The sequence below is a fragment of the Delphinus delphis genome, chromosome 6 (genome assembly GCF_949987515.2).
Source record: "Delphinus delphis chromosome 6, mDelDel1.2, whole genome shotgun sequence".
NCBI lineage: Eukaryota > Metazoa > Chordata > Mammalia > Artiodactyla > Delphinidae > Delphinus > Delphinus delphis.
In genome coordinates, this window is record NC_082688.1 from 58,201,965 (window position 1) to 58,225,486 (window position 23,522).

At 37.3% G+C, this 23,522-nt stretch overlaps 1 protein-coding gene across 6 annotated transcripts in view; it reads right to left on the reverse strand.

Moving 5' to 3' along the window:
- Positions 1–23,522, reverse strand: part of PTPRD (protein tyrosine phosphatase receptor type D) — a 2,140,681-nt gene that overhangs the window by 66,655 nt on the left and 2,050,504 nt on the right. For all 6 annotated transcript variants that reach the window (XM_060014745.1, XM_060014746.1, XM_060014743.1 and 3 more), the window contains one exon: positions 9,521–9,644. In XM_060014745.1, the coding sequence (XP_059870728.1) occupies positions 9,521–9,644 (124 nt within the window). The remainder of the gene's footprint in view (positions 1–9,520; positions 9,645–23,522) is intronic.

A 23,522-nucleotide genomic window follows, 5' to 3' on the forward strand; every position in this document is an offset into this window, starting at 1 on the left:
TACTTTTGTGTCACCCCACACTGGAGGGTAAGTCATATGTGCCTCTTGGAACAATACTAAGCACATGCTAAGGCTTTATAGAGAAATTGACCGGGAAACCAGAACTCCAGTCTAGGGCAGCATGCTGGTAGGTTGCTCTTTGACATTTGGGCAGTCCGTTCAACTTGTCCAGACCTATGACTGCTTATCTGCTAAACAAGGTGCGTTGGACAAACTGATTCCCTCAAGTCCCTTTGAGTTCTAAAATAAGATGTCTCTCTGTGGTATTCTTAACCTTCTTGGATTCAGAAATCTCTGTGAAGATTTTAAGATAAATAGAGGCTTTGTGGCTCTCAGATTAGGTAGGAACATGCTCTGATGATCGTTCAAGCTGATTCCTATTGCTTCTACCTCTGATGTGCTGAGAGGAGATTTTTTTCGTGTGATTGATACTTCAAATCTTGATTAGAACCTGGTGGGATAAAAAAATAAACAAATTCAAAAACAAGAGGAGGGGGTAGGACTAGGCTAGTACGCAGTCTATTCAGAAAAAGCAGCTTTCCTTGAATTGTGGAGGCGAGAATCAGTAAGAGGCAGCATCAGAGGGAAGGGAGAATGCCATCCAGGGCTCCAGAAGACAAACTACTACAGCATTACAGAGCTGGAGATAGACCTCCAGTTCACTGGCTGACTCTGTTCCAACTTACAGTGTGGCATCAAAACTCCAGCACTTCTGTTTCCTTTCACTCTGCAAACGCTTTGTGAAGTTTGTGTCAAAAAGAAATTTTTTTTTTTTGTAAGCCAGTTTTATTCCCTGTTGTAAGATGGAAGTACTCGGGATCCACTAGAGCACAAAAGCTATCTTTTATTTAGTAAATAACATCTCCACCACTTCAATACACAAATAAAAAGAAAAACTCCAACAACAATGAATTTCCAGTTAAGACCTAGATTGTAATTTTTACAACCCACAATGCAGAAAAAAACTGTTTACTTTGTTTGCTGACACTGGCAAAACTAGAGAACAGAAAATAGAAAAATGAAATCCAATAATAACTTACTAGAAAATTTATTTGATTTCAAGGGACCCAGGCCTTCTTTCTCCTTCACTTACACCATGGCAGCCACCCACAGCTGCATCAGAACTAGCAAAATGAAGGATTCTCTTCGCAGCATACCAGAAAAAACTAACGCTTCTTGCAAGGCACAGTGTATTATCTGCTAAAGTTTCCCCGGATGTGACTGCAGTTTGGCAAATGACCCTCCATGTTTCTACCGTATGTAGGACAATTTGTTTTAGAAGTGTGCGTTGCTCTGTGGGCACTGCAGCTCATCACCACATGAGTTAATGGAAGGGATACCTTTCAAAGAGCTTGTGAACCCAGCCTCCACCCTCTCGATGTTCTCCGTCCTCTGCTCTCTGGTTTTCTATTCCTCAGCACTGCTGAGGAGGCTGGGTTATGAGAGTGGCTACAGCGAAGGATGTGGGCGATTGGATTGTCTTTGAATGCATTCTAAGATTAGCTACACGTGTTGGGGACTTATCAGCACTTCTGACAGAGGGAACTGATTTCTGGTTAGGGGGCACTTTGCCCTGAAATATAAAGCAGACTTTGGGCCACTGAAGCATGCCTTTTCAGCCAAGTCACAGAGTTTTGGTCTACTTAGCTTACGTTAATAAGGATGCAATTATTGTAGGGCTTTATTCAGCAATGAAGTAGTCAAAATGAAATGCAGAGTATGACGACAGGAGCTCTGTCTGTAGGAAACTCTCAGAGTCCCAGTCCCCTCATATATATATCCTAAAATACAAGCAGCACTTTCATAACCTCCTTACCCAAAACCCCTGTGAGAGTCAAATAAGTCAATGCATTTGAAACATCTAAAATACCAGTGGATGCTAGTTATTCTTATGATCGATGTGAAAAACAGAAATGAAATAAGGCTAGTCATTCCTAAATACTCTACTGACAAAAAGTAATTCTAAATCTGGAAGGCCCCTTCCTAATTCCTATATTAAAAAAAATTAACGGAGAGGACAAAAATAATTATTTTTTAACTTCCCAGCCATGTACAACCTGTGCCTATATTCTAAAGACAGAGCCATTCCGCAGATGACTTAGGTTTCTCTGCAGCATCAGAGTAATGAATTGTAGATTCATTAGCACAATCTGCATAGATGTACAATACAAATGAAAAGAAAATCCCAATAACTGAACTAAAGAAAATGGAGATAAAAAGAAACTCATAGAGCTGTCTGAGTTACTCTTTGATTAGCTTCCTGGGAACAAGAGTAAAGGAAAAAACCAACACAACTAGCCATCCCTTAAAAATGCTTTTTCTCTTTTCTAGGTAAGAAGCACCACAGGTGCAGGCTGAGGTAGGAGCTGGGGAATAACAGATCCCCACACCACTTGCTCTGCTGCATGCAGGAGAGAGATGCCATTTAAATAGAGTGGCAGGGACATATATACACTACCAAACGTAAAATAGATAGCTAGTGGGAAGCAGCCGCATAGCACAGGGAGATCAGCTCCGTGCTTTGTGACCACCTAGAGGGGTGGGATAGGGAGGGTGAGAGGGAGGGAGACGCAAGAGGGAAGAGATATGGGAACATATGTATATGTATAGCTGATTCACTTTGTTATAAAGCAGAAACTAACACACCATTGTAAAGCAATTATACTCCAATTACGATGTTAAAAAAAAAGAATTAACTTGAAAACTGAAAATGTTAGAGAAATTGAGCTAACTCAGCGCTTGATGTTCTGAACAATGTGAGAAAAATGAACTCAACCAATAATGGGATGAGATTTAGCCTTGTTTTTTTTTTTTTTTTTAAGATGAGGCATGTGTTCTAACCAACTTCCTTCAGTAGTTTAAATAGAATTTCAAGAGCAAAATAAAACAAACAACAGGTGCCCACAGATTAGTCATTAGTGTCTGGGATTGGGGGAGAGAGGAAAGAGAAAGAGAGAGAATGAGAGAATGAACCAAGAGGGAGGAAAAGGAATCATATTTATTGAGTCAATGTGGGAAATATCATGACAGCTATTCTTTACTGAGGAAAACAGTTTTAATTCTTTAATGTTAGTGCTTCATATGGAACATTTATATTCACTATAATATAATTAAACGCTTATTAGAAAATGTTGGCTAGATGGTATTAACTGATATTCCTGTGTTTGTTTTTACTTACTGAAAATATATCAGGTTATTAGATATGGCCTGTTAAAAAAAAAAGATAACTCACAGCATGGATAAGATGTGAAACTGGAGAATGTTACCATGTGCTGACCGCTGTGTTAAACAAATTGGTAGAGATTTACCTTTCAACACTATACAGAAGCTAAGACAGGACTTAAACGTAGAGCACAAGTGTAGTGGCAGATGGTGAACTGATAGTACAGGGGAATATCAGTAGTTTCTTCTCTTTACTTTTTAAATTTAGATTTATCTTAGGGGCAGTGATTCCGTGAGCTGCTTCCTCACTTTAAAGGGGCTAAATTGCGCATCTCACAGATAATGAAGTTGTTGTAACATCATCTATATTATTTACAGTTGGAGTTGTCTTGAGTTGCTCCTATTATATAAATCAAACAGGAGATGATACATTTTGGATTTCCATTTAAAAGAACACATTCTTCCTCTTGTTGAAATTTGTAACGCTATCATAGGTCTCATTTCCATGTATCAAGCACCAATATTTTCTTTTGCTTCACAGAGTGCTGCAAATATATGCAGCTTTCTCATTTGGATATTATTAATTTTCCCATAGATCATATGCAAAAGAAATTCCATCTGTGGATAAAAGGATCTATCAATAGTAGTAACAAAATTCATAACAGCAATGATAACTTTAATAGTTCCCAATATTTATTAGGCATTTTCTTTGTGCCAAACACTCATCTAAAGGCTTTACATGCATTAATTCATTAAATCCTCCTAATAATTCTAGGAAGTAGGTATTACTATTAATTCTATTGCACAGATGAGGAAACCAAGGCACAGTAACTTGTCCAAACAATCTCTTCAGAAGCAAGATGATTTAATAGGAAAGTAGTTCTTGAAAAATACACAGGCCCTTGTAGGAAGGTACCTCTTCATTATAGAGATGAAGTGAATAAACATATTTATGGTTTGAAACTAAATATATTCCCCCAAAACTAGAAAAAAATAAAACAAACCCATATTTTACTAAGCTGCCTTTATCAGATTAACAAGCACTGGTGTTAAAAAATGCATATGGCATGAAGCGCTTTATTCTTTGTCATTTCTAACTCTTTTAGATAAAACCATTTAAACCTGGCGCAGTAGGAGAGACACACACCAGCCAGTAATTCTATTTGAGTAAAGCCTCTGGATTAAATGTGTGGGCTTTTTTTTTCCCCTCAAAAGAGTAATCTCTTAATGTCCAAGATTTAATATTTATCTATGATCCCTGGATTTAGAATCAACCTTCAGAATTTTCAGAATAGCAGGAAGGATCTTATACATTCTTATTTTAGGAAGAACTAGAACAAAAGACACAAAGTCAGGGGCCCTTAAACTGGAGAATGGGCTTGCAAAGAGATTGTATGTCTGTGAACTCTATGATATTAGTATGCAGATAAAGTGTGTAGGTGCCTTTTCTTTGCAAGTGGGATTTAAAATGTTCGTCAGATTCTCAGAAGGAACAAGCTCCCCCCAAAGGGTTAACTGAACTAAGTTACATGCCCAAGGTCACATAGCTGCTAAAACTGGGACTTAGTTTCTGTCTTCTTATTTCGCATTCTTCCTAAGATACCTCAAAAAGTAATATTAAACAAATAAAAAAAAATCCACCAGAAAGTCATTTATATATCGCTTATTCTTTGGAAAAATTCACTTTGACGGAAGTCTAAGAACACAGTTGAAGACCTCTGGCTCTAAGATTTCTATCATAAGTGTTTCACAATGTATATTTCAAAATTCCTAGACAGTCATCCCAGCCAAAAAGGCAGTTTTTGAATTAGGTTGATGTGTATAGGCTCGGCCAGTATGATTCAAAGGTGGCTACAGTCTTAAGTGACCTATTGGAGAAGAGAGGCTTCTTGAGTCCAACTGACTCATGTTAAAATTTTGGCTCTGCCAGTAACTAGCTAATGATTATAAACAAGTTACTTGACTTTTTAAAGTTTAACAGTTTCCTTGTCTATTAAATTGGATGATAACAACTAGCTTTTGAGGTTGTTCTGAACACTATAAATAACAACTATACATGATTTTATACACTGTGTATAAAAATCTATGACATGATGCCCAACACATGGTAAATACCAAGACAGTCATGTCTATCATAACGTCTTGTCTTTGTTGTTGAATTTAAAAGGAGGGTTTTAAATTTTGCTCTATATTTAGGCCTGGCCAATGATTTTAAAAAATTCCATGTCAACATGACTTTTAAAGTGAAATGTTAATTATAATCCTACTAATAGAAATGTAGTACTGGCAGCAGTGAAGAGTAATTCTATTTTACAAAGAAAACAAAACAAAACTTTTTTTATCTAGGACTGTAATAGTTAGATTGAATTTTTGATAGTTACAAGGCAGTACAATTAATAATCTACCACTAATTGATATTCCTGAGTTTAAAAGAAGTTGAAGATACATAAAAAGATATTTGCGCTAAGTAGATCACCTGTGAGGGACAGATGTAACGTTCTGCAATTGTAGGACTCTGATGCATTTGGGTCACTGATGATTCCCCCTTTTGTGTCACTGCCTCAGAAAAGTTAGGCCATAAAGAGGGAAATGACATATTTAATGTGAAGTTTGTGTTATCCATGATACCAAATGATAAAATGGACTTTTTAGGTAAAAAGGCAAGGCTGGGTGTTCGGAACCATGCTAAGCTACTTAGCTACAGTCACATCCTGTATCAGTAGGAGAGCAGTGTGAGTGATGTGGGCCTATGGAAGCCTGGATTGAGGAATCAGAGGAGCTCAATTCTAATTTAAGCTATATTAATTGTTCACCTTTTACACTGAGAGAGTCAGGGCTGATTCTCTGTTTGAGCTCCAGTTTTCTCATCTCTAAACATGGATACCTATCTGTATCAAAATATTTATAGTGTTGCTTCATCAGACTGTTGTGAGTACAGTAAATAAGATAGCTGATATGAAAACTACATAGAGCTAACTCGTATTAGAGAACTCAAAAGTAAAAGATATTAGCACTGGGGAAACTGATACTCAGAGAAGTCAAGGTTACATTAACTACTTAGTGACAGAGCTGTGACCCAAACTTGCTTTTCATCTTTTGGTTTGTCCATTTCTCTTTTTGTACTTTAATAAAAGTATACTTTCTGGACAACTTTGGCATCTATAAGATTAAGCATATTATTTTATTCACATACAAATATTAGTTTCCATTTAGTCTTCTTTGACAACATTTATCTTAAATCATTAAAATAAATCCCATCACCCCTTTTTTTCAGGAATTACTATTCTCTCTTAAGAACTGCTTAAACATGTTGGGATCCCAACAGTAACTGCATTGGTCAAAAATTCAATTGTATTTTCATACTGCTTACTCTCTAATTCAACAATTGTGAACATTTTGTAATTAGGACTCTCTTGAATTTATTCTGCATTTTCCCCAGCATACATAAAATAATTGTCATTCGGAAACACGTCATGAAGTATCACTATTTTCAAGGGGTTCAGTAAGCACGTTGGTGCCCATACACAATTCCTGATTCTTTTAAGTTTTTCCCTTGTCATCTTTCAGTGGAAGTATGTTAAAAGTTTTGCTCTATTAAACCAAGATAAAGACAACACGAGTCACTGTGGCAACACCCAGTTTTTTCTTTAATGTCATCAGATCACTCCGCAAAGTAATATGAAGAGAGCGATCAGAACCACTGAGAGAAGGACAACAACAAAAACGCCCCAAATAAAACACTTAACCACAGTCATGTACGTTATCACCACGGGTAGAACCCAAAACAAGCACGTTACATTTTATAAATTGTGCATGAAGTCACTTAACATTTTAATATACTTTAAAAATCTGGCTCTGTGTTATCAAAGCTCCCTTTATAGGAGAAGCCTCAGTTAGTGCTTCTGTGGTTCCAGTTGCTGGTATTTTTTTTTTTCTGTGCTTAAGATATAGGATGATTGCTTTTCCCCTTAAATATCTGCTGGCTAGGGCTTAGTCAAAGATAAAATGCTGTTCATGGTTGTAATCTAGATTAAAGCTCTCTGTATAGCCCATAAACTTCAATTAAATGCTTCTAACCTTTTGCATAACACTTAAAATTGAAAAACTTTTAGTTTCTAGGTCATCTCTAGATTTAGGGTGTATTTGTGGGCACAGAGCTATAAAAAGGCAGGTTTTAGTGTGATTCAACTGCTTTGGCTCTTATACTGTAAAAATAGCATAGGAATGAAATGTATGTAGTTTCCAACTATCATAATAAAGGTACAAGGAGGAACATTCTTTGTCCTTCGACATACTTTACTGTTAAGTTGGTGGAAAATAACAGGTTAAGGAAAATAATGACAAAGCAGGGAAAAGTACACGGAAGTGGTAGTACCGAATGACCTAATTCTGAGTGGAAACGATGCTACAATACAGCAAAGGCAGAATGACAAGTTCTCTAGCCAAGATCATGCCAACTGGGTTCTCAATTTACATTCACTTATTTTATTTTTATAATTTACCTTGCTTCACTAATGACAAAAAAGATTTCTCTCCTCTATGTGTGACTTGGTTTAGTTTCTTATTTACTATGGATACGATTTACGAGACTTCGGACAAGAAATTGCTACTATAGTTTTTTACATTTTAAGATGGGAGATAGGTAAAATGTAAACCCTATATGCTAATCATCCACATATACCATTTACAGTTTTTAAACAGGACCTCAGAAGAAGCAACTACCTATTTGACACTATCCTGCTTGAACTAGCATTGGGGGAACTCTGATGAAACTGATCAATTTTTTCAATATGGAAAAAAGTTAACTCCTGAACACCTAGCATCTTTAATTGGCTCAAAAAGGGATCAAGCCATTTTCCAACATCAAAAGTAAAATCGATTGTGAGAATTTTACAAAATATATCTATGCCACATAATACCATTTTGAGAAACGGGGACTGAGGTATGGACTTGCTCAAATGCCACACGGTCGTTCTTATTCCTCCAAAATTGGAATTCAATGTGTTGTTGCCTTTGGTGCTGACTGGGAAAGCTAAGCAGAGTCTCACTTTCAAATTAACTTTGGATACTAGGGAGGCAGGTAGGACTTGGTCAGAGTTATGAGATAAAGTGGTGGTCATCATAGATTTCGGAAGCAGAAAAAAGGGACAGGTACTTGAACAGCTATAGATGAAAATGTTTCAACTGTTAAGGTACTAAAAAGGTCTGGGTCTGAAGCTGGTATTATTTAATGTTTTATAAAACATCGGGAAGAGGGCAAGCAGTGACCTTTCAAGTATGAAAAAGCCACAGAGCTCTTCTGAATGCCAGTGAGGATGAATGTGGTATGTGGCAGTCGGTAGTCCAGGTTAGGATTTAAGTGACATTGTAAACTACGTTCTAAGGAAAGCAATCCAATGCACTACCATGGCCATAAAAGACTAACAAAATGCTGAGTGCTGAACATGAGCTCCTAAGTGTCTTTAATATGCCATGTGAGAAGGATTTATTATTGGAAAGGGGTGAATGGATAATACTCTCATGAATCCTTCAGAGAAGCTAGGTATACTTGAGGAATAATCCTCATCTTCTAGGAGCAATCATTCCTTCTGGAATAAACTCCTTACTACTACAATTGTGAGAGAGATTACCAAGCAGTCCACAAATTAGATGAGCTAGACATTTCTAATGTGCTTAATTTTTATTAATCGTCACATCACCACTCCTAACTTTTTGGCCGTTCCTAGTGGTTATCCAGAGTTATTGACAAACAAACCCCTCACCATTTTTAAGTAACAGTCTATGGGCATCTTCCGACAGTCACCTGTTTATTCATAACCATCAGCAGCCATCAGTAAAATGGGCAACCTCAATTTGCTTCCCCTATATAAACATGAACTGCATTATGAAATCTTTCATCCAGGGTAGAAGCAAGAAGGTAATGAGGAATGCCCTTGTGTTACATGGTGTCAAGGATATTGTGTGCTCAAGGACTGGTATATTTGTATGAGAAAGAACAAGTGAGAACAAGCAGCGCCTAAATCTTCTTTTTTTTTTTTTTTTTTGCGTTATGCGGGCCTCTCACTGTTGTGGCCTGTCCCATTGCGGAGCACAGGCTCCGGATGCGCAGGCCCAGCAGCCATGGCTCACGGGCCCAGCCGCTCCGCGGCATGTGGGATCTTCCCGGACCGGGTCACAAACCCGCGTCCCCTGCATCGGCAGGCGGACTCTCAACCACTGCGCCACCAGGGAAGCCCCAGCACCTAAATCTTAAGTAACTGTTTTCATAGATGGCTGAACACCTAGTTAAAACTATATTTTCACGCACATATTTAAACCCATGAAAATAAAGGTATAAATAACATCTGCATTTCCTTACCTTCTATTGCTGAGAGGAGAACTCGGGAATGATCATATGCGATTACATTTGCATATCTGTTCTTTGGTTTGTTTACTTCCAAGTTTGAATGTTCCCATGTGAACTGCTGGCCAGGGTCAATTGACTTTAAAAGAAAAACAGCACACATACATAAAATCAATACTGAATACCATCAGATTATAGGCATTTATCACAAGTAACAAACGATTTAAAAAGGAAATTCTGAAGCTACACTTCATCAAGACGACCCTAGCTGTGAAGCTGAACACTAATATAACCAGCATAAGATGAAATGATTAATCATAGGAAAAAACAGTGATAGTCACCAACACTGATTCAAATGGAAAAAAGAAATCAATATAGGTGGTCTGTTAATAGTGGAAAGGCAGGTTGGTTTTTTTTTTTTTTTTTCACTTTTCCTTCTCTGCTGCTGTAGTTTCCAAGTTACCTTGGTTCAATATTCCTTCCAGTTCTCTAGTTCTGTGAACATTATTTTATCTTGCTTACCCTTTCCTATGTGGACCTAACCTCGTTCTTTAAAGTTGACTGATCGTTCACTGGATTCACTAGGCACAGGCTCTTCTTTCTTCACCTGCAGGCTTACATCTTGAGGGCAACTTAAAATTTTGTCTGTTTCTCCAAAACATACTATGACCACTATCACAAGGCAATTTGTACAATTCAAACAGTTAAGAATAACAGTAAAGAAGGGAGGTCAGTTAAATCAAATAATCTTCTTAGAATATTAATTTATAATCTAATGCAGATAGGATCTAATCGCTTCTTAAGTGATCATTATGTGTTATCATGTTGACAAAGTTTGCTTTTTATTCTTTATTTTAAACTTACTTTTTCTGATTTTTAATGTCTTTCCTTGATGCCTTAGTTCAACCAAAGTTGTTCAATAATCTAAAATAAATATTTCACAGATATAAAATAATATATAAAGTTCTTTGTGGTTAAAGCAGAACCATTATTTTGAGACTGAATTCAGGCTTTGATATAAAACTTGGGGAACTTTTTAATGTCCTGCAATGTTATGGAAATCAAAATACTTTTTCTTTCATCATAGTGTACTCACATTTTTTAAGACATAATTTCATGGTATATGGAAATATGAGCTCAGTAATTATAGAAACATGATTTTCAATGATCAAAATCAAGTTTTCAGACATAATTAATGATAAATTAGGTTTACATACAGATGAAATTCTTTAAAAAGTAAAAACACTTTGTTATGTTCATAAAATTTTTAACAAGTTAATTTTGATACCGATATTTTCCACGCTTTTATGTGGATATGTAGAACTTGAAATTAAAATATATCCAACAGCTGGTACAATATTAAGGATGCACACATTTGTGTTAAAATGGATAGAGTTCAGCACGGTAATAAGCCTCCCAAGTGTAATGAGTCAAGCCTATTAACAGTCATGAATAAGCCTCCAAACAGACAAAAATTCTCAGCAGTACAGATTGCAGCTTCTAATTTACTAAGGATTATAAAACCCTTTTTCCTTTCTTAGCCTATGCTAATCTGTATATAAACTAGTCAATCATTGAACTGTACTCAGCAAAATAATTATCCACGTCTTAGAGTCTAAAGAATAATGTAATTAGGGGTCTTTATAGTTTGCTTTTCCAGGGAAGCTCATCACCTCCTCTGCAGAAGGTACTCCTCTCCAAGTATGCCATGTGCTAAAGTGAGTTGCAGCATTCAGATGCCTGGGTGGCAGCGCTCAAGTCAACCTTGAGCCTTCTCCACACAAAGCAGCTCCGTTCAATGACCAAGCCTGCCTTAAAAAATTCTCAAATTCGTCCCAAATCTATCATTCCCTAAATCCCAGTCCTTCAGTATCTGATGTCTGATTGGAATCCCTTCTCTAAGCTCTCACTCCAATCCATTCTTCATGCCAAAGTAGACGTTCTAAAGCACAGCCCTGGATAGGTTAGGACCCTGTTTAAGAACTTCCACTGGCTCTGGGTGACCTTCAGCTTAAATTCTGGAGTCCTTAGCCACCATCCTACCTAGACACCTTCAGTCGTCTTTGCATCTACAAAGGCCTCAATAAATGGTTTAACAAATGTTTTTCAAATGAATTGAACTGATGAATAACTGTTGCTGAGAAAAGTTCATAAAGAGAAATCATGCAGTAATTCCTTCTTTTAACATGGGAGTTAGAGAACAGACTATGGAAACTGCAATGTGCAGAGCATTGCTAGTTGAACACTTTAACATTCATTATCATATGGCTTAGTAATTAAGTACGTGATCCTGAAAGTACAGCTACCACTGATAATCCACCTTACACTGATGAGCATTACTGAGTACATAAGCTTCCTACACATCATTCTCTAAAATATCCCAAGAAGCTCCTAAGCTCACTGATATACAGTCTCTCTTTGGTGGAAGACCTTACTCCCTCTGATGGCCTTGTTCCTCGGATCACGATCACTCATATATGTGTAAATGGCATGCATTTAATTAGACTAATGAAACTGCATCTACCAACTCAAAGACACTGTGAACTCATGTTCATTTCCACTCTTGCCACACATTTGCAGCCGTCTGCATGCTGTATTTGATACCTACATAGAAGAGTTTAAAAGCCAGTAATGGAAACATAAGCTTGTATATCACATAGATTAATATGTTTAGGCTTAAAGTGTGACCCAAGAGATAAAGACCTGTAGGTAATCGGATCATGATAACAGCTGCCAGGTCATTATGCTTTACATGCAGTATCCTGTTTAATTTTCACAAATGTTATGAGGTAGGTATTGTTGTTTTCTCCATTTTGCAGACAAGGAAACTGAAGTAAAGAAAGAGTAATTCAATAAATTTTACTGAGGGACTTCTCTGTGGCAGGCATTTTGGTGGTTAAGTAATTTGCTCATACAGCTAGAGTCATACATTTACCCTCAAACCCAGGTTTGGGTGATTTCAAAGCTCACGGATGATTAACAGCTGGTAATTACTAGGCCACGGTGCTACTTCACTATCCAGAAAGCCACTGCAAAGTGAAGAAGCCCAACCTATGAAACAGACTTCAACATAACTATCCTTTATCCCATCAGTCCACATGATATTTCTTTCCAACTGATCATCCTGTGTGTATGACCAGGCCACCCAAGATGGCTGTTCTCTTGCTCTCTGTACTTCCCCTGCTTGACCACTGTCTGCTTCACCTACACCCTACTCACAGGACTGACCTTCCTACATACTTGCCCCAGGCCCCAGCTAGTGATGGTTCTACTCTTTAGATCAGAACATCTCCACCTGATAGCTTATCAAAGGGGCGGTGAGAGGAACGCCCCTCTGCTAGTTTCCCTGGTAACCAACAAAGACAACCTGAAGTCAATTCCCCACATAAGTGGTAACCTCCCCTCCCGCCGTCACGAAGGCTGCCGCCCTGTTCTGCCCGCTGCTGTCTGCTGGCTGATCTTGGTGGGATGTCGCTCCAGGACCTCGCTTCAGACCTGTAAGCTCCCCCATTCATAAAACCACTGACATCTCTGTCGCCGACTCCGGGCTCTTTCTTCAGTCTTGAAGCTGGGCAAGCACAGGCCTGGCAGGCCCACGGGGGTGCAGCCCAGCAACTGGCGGAGTGGCCAGGAGACTGAGGAAACTCCCGTGAGCGCCGAGATGTCGGGAAGGAAGGACGGGGAATGGCAAGTTGTAGGGGCCGTCCACTGTCAAGTGGGGCCTGAAAGTTACGGCTGTGATCCCGGGGTGGCCGGCCACTCATGTGGGACCCAAAACTTGTGTGGATAATCCTGAAAGTTGCGGCAGAAATCCCCGGGGGGCCGTCCACTAGTATGCGGGGGCCTGGCAGTGGCTGCCTTGATGAATGGGGCCCACCGAGAGAGTTCACAGAACTCTCACAGACACCCCAAGGCTCTTGTGGAGATATTGGCCGCCGTTAGAGTGGGAAAACAGTGGCCGCAGCTCGGGGCTGGCTGTTGGTGTTTGTATTAGGAAAGGCAAAGAGGCTGAGCTGACAGCTGAGGCGAAGGTTAACTTGAATGTTGATTCCTGTTCCTCTGAAAGTGAGCCATGTGAATGTGAGTGAATGATACGTATTACTGTCTATCACTGGTATTTGTTTAAAGTGAATTGGCTGTTTAGAAACTGAAAGAAAATCCCTGAAAATGTCCAAGATGGGACTCTTTTGACATTCTAAAACTGTTTTTTTGCATATGCCCTAAGAGGAAGTTAGCTTTCCAGAGGGAATTGGTATTTCTCTTCTTGTGCCTTTGAGATGTAAATGATCTACCTGGGTTCTCAGGAACTTTAATCTTCTGGTCTCTGAGAGTGAAGAAAAAAAAACAAAGAGGCCTTTTTAAAGTCTAGCAGGAAAACTGTGAAATCTCTTTGTTTGTATAGATACATGTCTATGTGTACCTTGGAAATATGTCTCTGCCTCTAAGTGGCATGGCCAAGATTGGTTTGTGGATGAGCTGTTTAATTGGATTAAGAGAAACTAAGTGCTTATATAAATTCATTGATATCTCTGTGGCTGACTCTGGGCTCCTTCTTCGGTCTTGGAGCTGGGCAAGTACAGGCCTTGTAGGCCTAAGGGGTGCAGCCCAACACTGTGTCATTCTGGGGCAATTACATAAGAAATCAAGATTTTAAAATGAGGTTGGCTTCACATGGATGATAAAGCAGATGGGATGCAGCTTGCATTTATACTCGTTTTACACGGATCAAACAAACATTGATTAAATAATGCTGACTTGTCTTTGTGCAACACATATCCATCCATCTGTATCTATCTGTCTGACTGAATGTTTAACAATACACAGCATAGGTCATTATTTTGGAGCTTGTCAGAATGCTGAGAGCAGTAAACTCAGTAAAGAAGAATAACTACTGAAAGTAGTTGAGGTATAAGAAGATCTTTTAGATTAAAACAAACTGGTTGAGGAAAATCAAATTTCAATTATCCATGTTAATGAGGCTAAGATATCATGGATGAATAAGACCCTAATATTCAAAACCCAGTGTTTAGGCTTTTCTTAGTGCTAATGAAGACACTGTTGCTTTGCTTCTTTGTTTTCTGGCTTCTCTTGTTGAGAACTTTTTTTTTTTTTTTCCTGGTACGCGGGCCTCTCACCGCTGTGGCCTCTCCCGCCGCGGAGCACAGGCTCCGGACGCGCAGGCCCAGCGGCCATGGCTCACGGGCTCAGCCACTCCGCGGCATGTGGGATCTTCCCGGACCGGGGCACGAACCCGTGTGCCCCGCATCAACAGGTGGACTCTCAACCACTGCGCCACCAGGGAAGCCCCAGAAGTTGATTTTCAGTTCAACCTTATAATTTTGGCCAGCCCATCTTAACCATGCATCTTCCTACTGTAAGATTAAGCTGAGTCCACCCCAATATTATTCAAAGCAATTTGAAATAAGCACCCTTTTCCTAGTGGATTCAATTATTTCTTGGTTTTTATTATTATTATTATTAAAACCAAATTATTATTTGGTTTTCCTGAGCTTGACTCTCAGATTATCTCCGCTCATCCTTCTGTGTCTGTTTATCCAAACAACATTCAGTTGGGATCTACCTCCTTCTTTATCCAAACAACATTCAGTTGGGATCTACCTCCTTCTTGTCACTCAATTCAAGATTTGACCCTCTTGAGCCAGAATCCTAACCAGGTCCTCTTCAGCCTCCCCTGAGAATTTTGCAAGTTGGAAATGAAGTAAAGTAGACCTATTCAACCAAAAGTTGATTAATAGACTTTTTAAGAATTTACATGAAATGTGGATGTTACACTGTCACAGAATTTATAAACAAGAATGCTATTTCATAATATTAACTTTTGTGTCTCCAATCAACAATGCCCTTGAAGATGTGCCAGATGAACCCTATGTAGCATCTAAAACCTTACCAAGATGCCATACCATTCTGCACAGTCTCCCTACCTGCACACCTGACACATGACACACTCCCCTTTCTGCTCCCAATAGCTTTTGACGGAATCACTCTAATGCTAACGCATCTTCAACTCCCTGGCTTAGCCTTACTGAGAAAAAGTGACAAAATAAAAGGAAAATCCCCCTGTAACTTAAAGAAGAAAGGGAAGGCCCTAGCTAAATACTTGCTAATATCAAGTATTTTGCATTTATGTACTCTTTCACTTGATGGTCTGAAAGTTCTAAGTTTTTCTTTAATCAACTGTAACTTTGCCTTAAAATAGGTAAGAAGAAAAAAATAGGTAAGTGGAAATAAAAGCTACGTTTTAAGTTATGGATTTACAATTTTGCCCTGTATTCTTGATAAAAAGCTAGAATTAAAATGTAAGTATTTTATATGATAACTAACACTTATGTAACATTTACTTCTCATTTACATTTCTTTGTGCTTCACATATCTTAAGCCATTTTATCTTCACACAGACCCTGGAATTAGTTACCATTATTGTTGTAATTCTGTAGATGAGGAAACTGAGGTGCAGAGGAGTTAAATTACCTTCTCAGATTCACACAGCTACTAGGTAGAGAAGCTAGATTTGGGGCAGAGGTATTCTGTACCCTACACTCCTCCCCTGCCCCCATTTGAGTGACTAGCCACCGTGCTATGCTTCCTGTCTGGCCAAGTTGGAGAAGATCCCTTGACTGTTTCACACATGCCTTTCAGTTGTTCTCCTGAAACACAGTGGGAAAGCTAGGAACAAAAATCTCTATAGTGCTTCTGATCTATATTTACAGTTCTAAATTCAAAACAAAAAAGTGCTCATGAGTTTGCACATCAGATTACAGTCATTGAGTAAAATTACATCTTGATATGAGAGTGACCTTTTTTGACAAAGCTGAAGTCATCATCTTACAGCAAAGCCTTTTAAATATGGTTTAAAAATTCAACTTCTCTATACAGAAGAAAAATATTATTCCCATGTGCAAAACACCATACAAGTTGCTCTGTCTTCCTCTTCTCACTCCACCAGTAGAAAACCTCAAAAAATTCCCTTTAGAACCTCATCAAAGAGAAACCACAAAAAAGATATATCTTGTTTTTGTGTGTTTTAAAACAACTAACAAGATTTAATTATACAGAAGTAACAGAGCAGCTACTTGACTAACCAAACTATGGGTCAGACTAAGCATCCTTTATACAGAGAATTGAACTTTCATTGACCTTAACCTCCAGAAAAATACTATCTTTCCACATAGCTCCCCATCAGTAGGCCCATTTGGTCCTCAGTGTGGTTTGCCCCTAGATATTCTCAAGTCCTTTCTGAGGTTTAAAAGAGCAATCTGCCATTGACTGTATATTGCTGAAATGAAGGCTTTTTAATTTTACTTTTTAATATTAATTCTTTTTTGGCATGTTTTTCTGTTTTAACTTGAAGTAAAGATGATTTACAATGTTTCAGGTATACATCAAAGTGATTCAGTTATATATATGTATATTCTTTTCCAGATTCAGTTTGTTTTCTATGTCTGTGAATCTGTTTCTTTTGTAAAGAAGTTCATCAGTATCATATTTTAGGTTCCACATATAAGTGATATCATATGATATTTGTCTCTGTCTGACTTACGTCATTTAGTATGGTAACTGCTAGGTCCATCCATGTTGCTGCAAATGGCATTATTTCATTCTTCTTCTTTTTTTAATGGCTGAGTAGTATTCCATTGTATATATGTACCACATCTTCTTTATCCATTCATCTGTTGATGAACATTTAGGTTGCTTCCATGTCTTGGCTATTGTAAATAGTGCCGCTATGAACACTGGGATGCATGTGTCTTTTCAAATTAGAGTTTTCTCCAGATATATGCCCAGGAGTGGGATTGCTGGATCATATGGCAATTCTAGTTTTAGTTTTTTTAGAAACCTCTCTACTGTTTTCCATAGTGGCTGTACCAATTTACATTCTCATCAACAGTCTAGGAGGGTTCCCTTTTCTCCACACCCTCTCCAGCATTTATTATTTGTAAACTTTTTAAATGATGGCCGTCCTGACGGGTGTGAGGTGATACCTCATTGTAGTTTTGATTTGTATTTCTCTAATAACTAGTGATGTTGAGCATCTTTTCACATTGGCCATCTGTATCTCTTCTTTGGAGAAATGTCTATTTAGGTCTTCTGCCCATTTTTCGATTTGGTTGTTTGGTTTTTTGTTATGGAGTTGTATGAACTATTTGTATATTTTGGAAATTAAGTCTTGTTCTTTGCATCATTTCCAAATACTTTCTCCCAGTCCACAGGTTGTCTTTGCATTTTGTTTATGGTTTCCTTTGCTGGGCAGAAGCTTATAAGTTTGATTAGTTTGCTTATTTTTGCTTTTATTTTTATTACTTTGGGAGACTGACCTAAGAAAACATTGCTAAGATTTATGTCAGAATGTTTTGGTTGTGTTCTCTTCTAGGAGTTTTATGGTGTCATGTCTCATATTTAAGTTTTTAAGCGATTTTGAGTTTATTTTTGTGTATGATGTGAGGGTGTGTTCTAACTTCATTGATTTACATGCAGCTGTCTAGCTTTCCCAACAACACTTGCTAAAGAGACTCTAAAGAGACTCACTTTCCCCCACTGTTTGTTCTTGCCTTCTTTGCTGAAATTTAGTTGACCGTAGGTGTGTAGGTTTATTTCTGGGCTCGCCATTCTGTTTCATTGATCCGCCTGTGTGTTTTTGTGCCAATACCACTATGTTTTGATTAGTGTAGCTTTGTAGTATTGTCTGAAACCTGAGAGGATTATTCCTCCAGCTTTGTTCTTTTCCCTCAAAATTGCTTTGGCAATTTAGGGTCTTTTATGGTTCCATATAAATTTTAGAATTATTTGTTCGAGTTCTGTGAAAAATGTCATGGGTAATTTGATAGGGATCACATTAAATCTGTAGATTGCTTTGGGTAGTATGGCCATTATAACAATATTAATTCTTCCAACCCAAGAGCCATGGGATATCTTTCCATTCCTTTGAATGAACGAATCATCTTTAATTTATCAGTGTTTTATAGTTCTCAGTCTTTAACCTCCTTGGTCAGGTTTATTCCTAAGTATTTTATTTTTTGATGTGATTTTAAAAGGAGTTGTTTTTTACCTTCCCTTTCTGATATTTCATCGTTAGTGTAAAGAAATGCAACTGATTTCTGTGTTAATCTTGTATCCTGCTACCTTGCTGAATCCGTATCAATTCTAGTAGTTTTTGTGTGGAGTCTTCAGGGTTTTCTACATATAGTATCCTGTCATCTGCATATAATGACAATTTTACTTCCTCCCTTCCCATTTGGATATATATTATTTCTTTTTTTTTTTTTGTCTGATTGCTGTGGCTAGAACTCCCAAAACTATGTTGAATAGAAATGGTGATAGTGGGCATCCTTGTCTTGTTCTGGATTTTAGCAGGAAAGCTTTCAGCTTTTCACTGTTGAGTATTATGTTGGCTGTGGGTTTGTCATAAATAGCTTTATTATGTTGAAATATGTTCCCTCTATACCCACTTTCGTGAGAATTTAATTTTGAATGGATGTTGAATTTTATCAAATGCTTTATTCTGCATCTATTGAGATGATACTGTGGTTTGTCTTTTCTTTAATTGATATGGTGTACCCCATTGATGGATTTGCGTATGTTGAATCATCCTTGTGACCCTGGGATGAATCCAGCTTGACCATGGTGTATGATCTTTTTTGTGTGTTGTTCCATCCAGTTTGCTAATATTTTGTTGAGAATTTTTGGATCTATATTCTTCAAAGATATTGGCCTGTAACTTTATCTTTTGGTAGTGCCTTTGTCTGGTTTTGGTATCGGGGTGATCTTTAGAATGACTTTGTGAGTGTCCCCTCCTCTTCAGTCTTTTGGAAGACTTTGAGAAGGATCAAAGGTTCTTCTTTGTTTGTTGAGTAGAATTCCACATCTGGTTCTGGACTTTTGTTTGCAGAGAGTTTTTTAAGTTACAGATTCTATTTCACTTCTAGTGATTTGTCTGTTCAAACTATCTATTTCTTCTTGATTCAGTTTTGGTGGGCTGCGTGTTTCTAGAAACTTGTCCATTTCTTCTACGTTGTCCAATTGGTTGGTATATAATTGCTCATAGCGTTTGCTTATTTTTTTGTGTGTTTCTGTGTTATTCCTTGTTATTTCTCCTCTTTCATTTCTTATTTTTGTTTATTTGGTTCCTCCCTGTTTTCTTCTTGGTGAGCTTGGCCAGAGGTTTGTCGATTTTCTTTACACTTTCAAATAATTAGCTCTTTATTTTATTGTTTTTTCCTATCTTTTTAATCTCTTTTATTTATTTTCTCTCTGAGCTGTATTATTTCCTTCCTTCTGCTGACTTTAGGTTGTTTGCTCTTCTTTTTCTAATTTTTTTGGTGGTACAGTAGGTTGTTTGAGATTTTTCTTGTTTTTTGGGGGGGAAGACCTGTATCAGTATGAACTTCCTTCTGAGGACTGCTTTTGCTGCATCCCATAGATTTTGTATGGTTGTGTTTTCATTGTCATTTGTCTTAAAGCATTTTTTAATTTCCTCTTTTTCATCATTGACCCATTTTTTTTTTTTAATTAGCATACTGTTCAGTCTCCACGTAATCATTTTTTTCTCATTTCTTTTTCTGTGGTTGATTTCTAGTGTCATTCCATTTTGGTCAGAAAAGATGTTTGAAATAATTTCTATCATCTTAAATTTATTGAGGCTTATTTTGTGCCCTAGTATGTGGTCTATCCTAGAGAATGTTCCATGTGCACTTGAAAAAAATGTGTATTCTGGTTTTTTTGTATGCAATGTCCTGAAAATATCAATTATGTCTAATTGTTCTATTATGTCATTTAGGGTCTCTGTTGCCTTACTGATTTTCTGTCTGGTTGATATATCCATTGATGTAATGGGGTGTTAAAGTCTCCTAGTATTATTGTATTCCTGTCAATTTCTCCCTCTATTTATATTAGTATTTGTTTTATCTATTTAGGTGCTCCTGTATCGGGTGCTTATATGTTAATGAATGTAATATCCTCTTCTTGTATTGATCCTGTTATCAATATATAGTGCCCTTCTTTATCTTTTTTTATGGGCCTCGTTTTAAAGTCTGTTTTGTCTGATAGGAGTATTGCTACCCCCACTTTCTTGTCATTTCCAATTGCGTAAAATACCTTTTTCCATCCCCTCACTTTCAATCTATCTGTGTTCTTTGCCCTAAAGTGGGTATCTTATAGGCAGTATATTGTAGGCTCTTGTTTTATTATCCAGTATGCCACTCTGTCTTTTGATTGGAGCATTTAGCCCACTGACATTTAAGGTGATTATTGATAGATATGTATTTACTGCCATTTAAAACCTTGTTTTCCAGTTGGTTTATATTTCTTCCTTGTTCTTTTTGTCTTTCTTTTTGTGGTTAGATGGTTTTCTTTTTGTTATGCTTGTGTTCTCTTCTCTTTGGTTTTTGTGAATTTATTGTCTGTTTATAATTTGTGGTTGCTGTGGTTTTTCAAGTATGTTTATTATATCTACTTGCTTTAGACTGGTAATCATATAGGCTCAAACACATTAAAAAAAAAAAAAGATCAACATTTTCTTACTCCTTTCTCCCATGTTTTATGATTTTGATGTCCTCTTTTACATCGTCATATTTACCCTTTTGCTGTTCATTGTAGTTATTATCGTGTTCACAACATTTTTTTTTTTTTTTAATTCTGTGTACTGGCTTTTTAAAAAATGATTTACTTTCCGATTGTTATTTTCTCTTTCCTATAGATTCTTGCTTTTCTATTTAGAGAAGACCTTTCAATGTTTCTTTTAGGATAGGTTTAGTACTGCTGTATTCTTTTAGTTTTTGATTGACTGAGAAATTCTTTATCTCTCCTTCTATTCTAAGTGATAATCTTGCTGGGTAGAGTATCGTGGGTTGCAGGTTTTTCCCTTTCAGGACTTTGAATATATCTTGCCACTCCCTTCTGGCCTGCAGTGTTTCTGTAGAGAAATCAGCCAGTAACCTAATGGGGGTTCCCTTGTAATTCATTCTGTTTTTCTCTTGCTGCCTTTAGAATTCTTTCTTTAACTTTGGCCATTTTACCTTTAATATATCTTGGTGTAGGTCTGTTTGGCTTCATCTTGTTTGGGACCTTCTGTGCTTCCTGTGCCTGGATATCTGTTTCCTTATTTAGGTTTGGGAAGTTTTCAGTCATACTTTCTTCAAATACATTTTTGATCTCCATTTCTCTTCTATTTCTGGGATCCCTCTTATGCATAGATTCACATGCTTAACATTACTCCATAGGTCTTATATATTGCTTTTTTTTTTTCATTTTTCTGTCTGCTCTTTTTGTGTGACTTCCATTATTCTATCTTCCAGATCACTTATTCATTCTGAATTATTTAGTTTGCTATTTATTGCCTTTAGCTTGGCCTTTGACTTGGTAAGTGAGTTTTATAGTTGGCTCGTCTCTATAATTTCTAGTTCCCATTCTGATCCACCCTCCCCACCCCCCACTTTTTCTTGTGTTCTACCTGGTTATGTGGTGATCTTTCTTGTACCTTTAGTTGTATGAGATCTTCTGCTAGTGTTCTGTAGATATTCTGTGAGAATTGTAGATGTATTTTTCTGTCTGTCCTGGAGAATGGTCCATGTGCGTTTGGAAAGGATGTGTATTCTGCTGCTATAGCATGGAATGCTCTATAAATGTCAATTAAGTCCATTTGGTCTAATGTGTTATTTAATGCCTGTGTTTCCTTATTGATTTTCTGCCTGAAAGATCTGTCCCATTGATGTGAATGGGGTGTTAAAGTCCCCTACTATTATTATGTTACTGCTGATTTCTCCTTTTATGGCTTTTAATATTTACTTTATATATTAAGGTGCTCCTATGTTGGGTGCATATATTTTTACAATTGTTATATCTTCTTGGATTGAGCCCTTGATCATTATGTAGTGTCCTTCTTTGTCTCCTGTAACAGTTTTTAAGTCTATTTTGTCATGTATAAGCTTTGCTACTCCAGCTTTCTTTTGATTTCTCTTTGCATGGAATATCTTTTTCTGTCCCCTCACTTTCAGTCTATATGTCTCTCTAGATCTGACATGAGTCTCTTGGAAGCAGAATATATATGGGTCTTGTGTTTGTATCCATTCAGCCAGTCTGTGTGTTTTGGTTGCAGCATTTAGTCCATTTACATTTAAGGTAATTATCTGATATGTATGTTCTTACTGTCTTTTGGTTGTTTTGGATTCTTTTCTTTTCTTTTGTTCTCTTGTGATTTGACAACTATCTTTAGTGTTATGTTTGGATTCCTTTTTCTTTTCTGTGTGTATATCTATTATAGATTTTTGGTTTGCTGTTACCATACATACACACACACACACACACACACACACACAAACACACACGTGATTATTTTATATTGCTGATCTCTTAATTTCAAATGCATTTTAAATAGCCTGCTCTTCCTCTCATGATTACTGTTTTTGATATCATATTTTACATCTAATTGTTTTGTGTGTGGATTATTTCCTACCTTTACAGTGTTTCTGCCTTTATTGGTGAGTATTTTTCTTCTACAGTTTTCTTATTGCTAGTTGTGGCCTCTCCTTTTTTGCCTAGAGAAGTTCCTTTAACATTTCCTGTAAAGTTGGTTTGGTGGTGCTGAATTCTTTTAGCTTTTGCTTGTCTGTAAAGCTTTTGATTTCTCCATCAAATCTGAATGAGAGCCTTGCTAGGTAGAGTATTCTCAGTTGTAGGTTTTTCCCTTTCATCACTTTAAATGTATCATGCCACTTATGAAACCTTTTTAAAATTCTCATTCATTCATATTCTCTCTCCCCATTTGAAAATGGTAAATTAATATGTATCCGTTTGAAAAAGACTGGTGTTTGCATAGTTGGGAAGGGCTATATTTTGCACAATTAGCAGAGGCCTGCAAAAGACATAATGAGTACTTGCATCAAAGAGAACAGCATGAGTTCAGTTGAATCCAACGATACTTTAAAAACTGAAATGTGAGGAAGGGGTGGAAAGTACGGTGATGAGCAAAGTCTGGGAATCAGAACTCAGGGTACTTGCTTTCCTT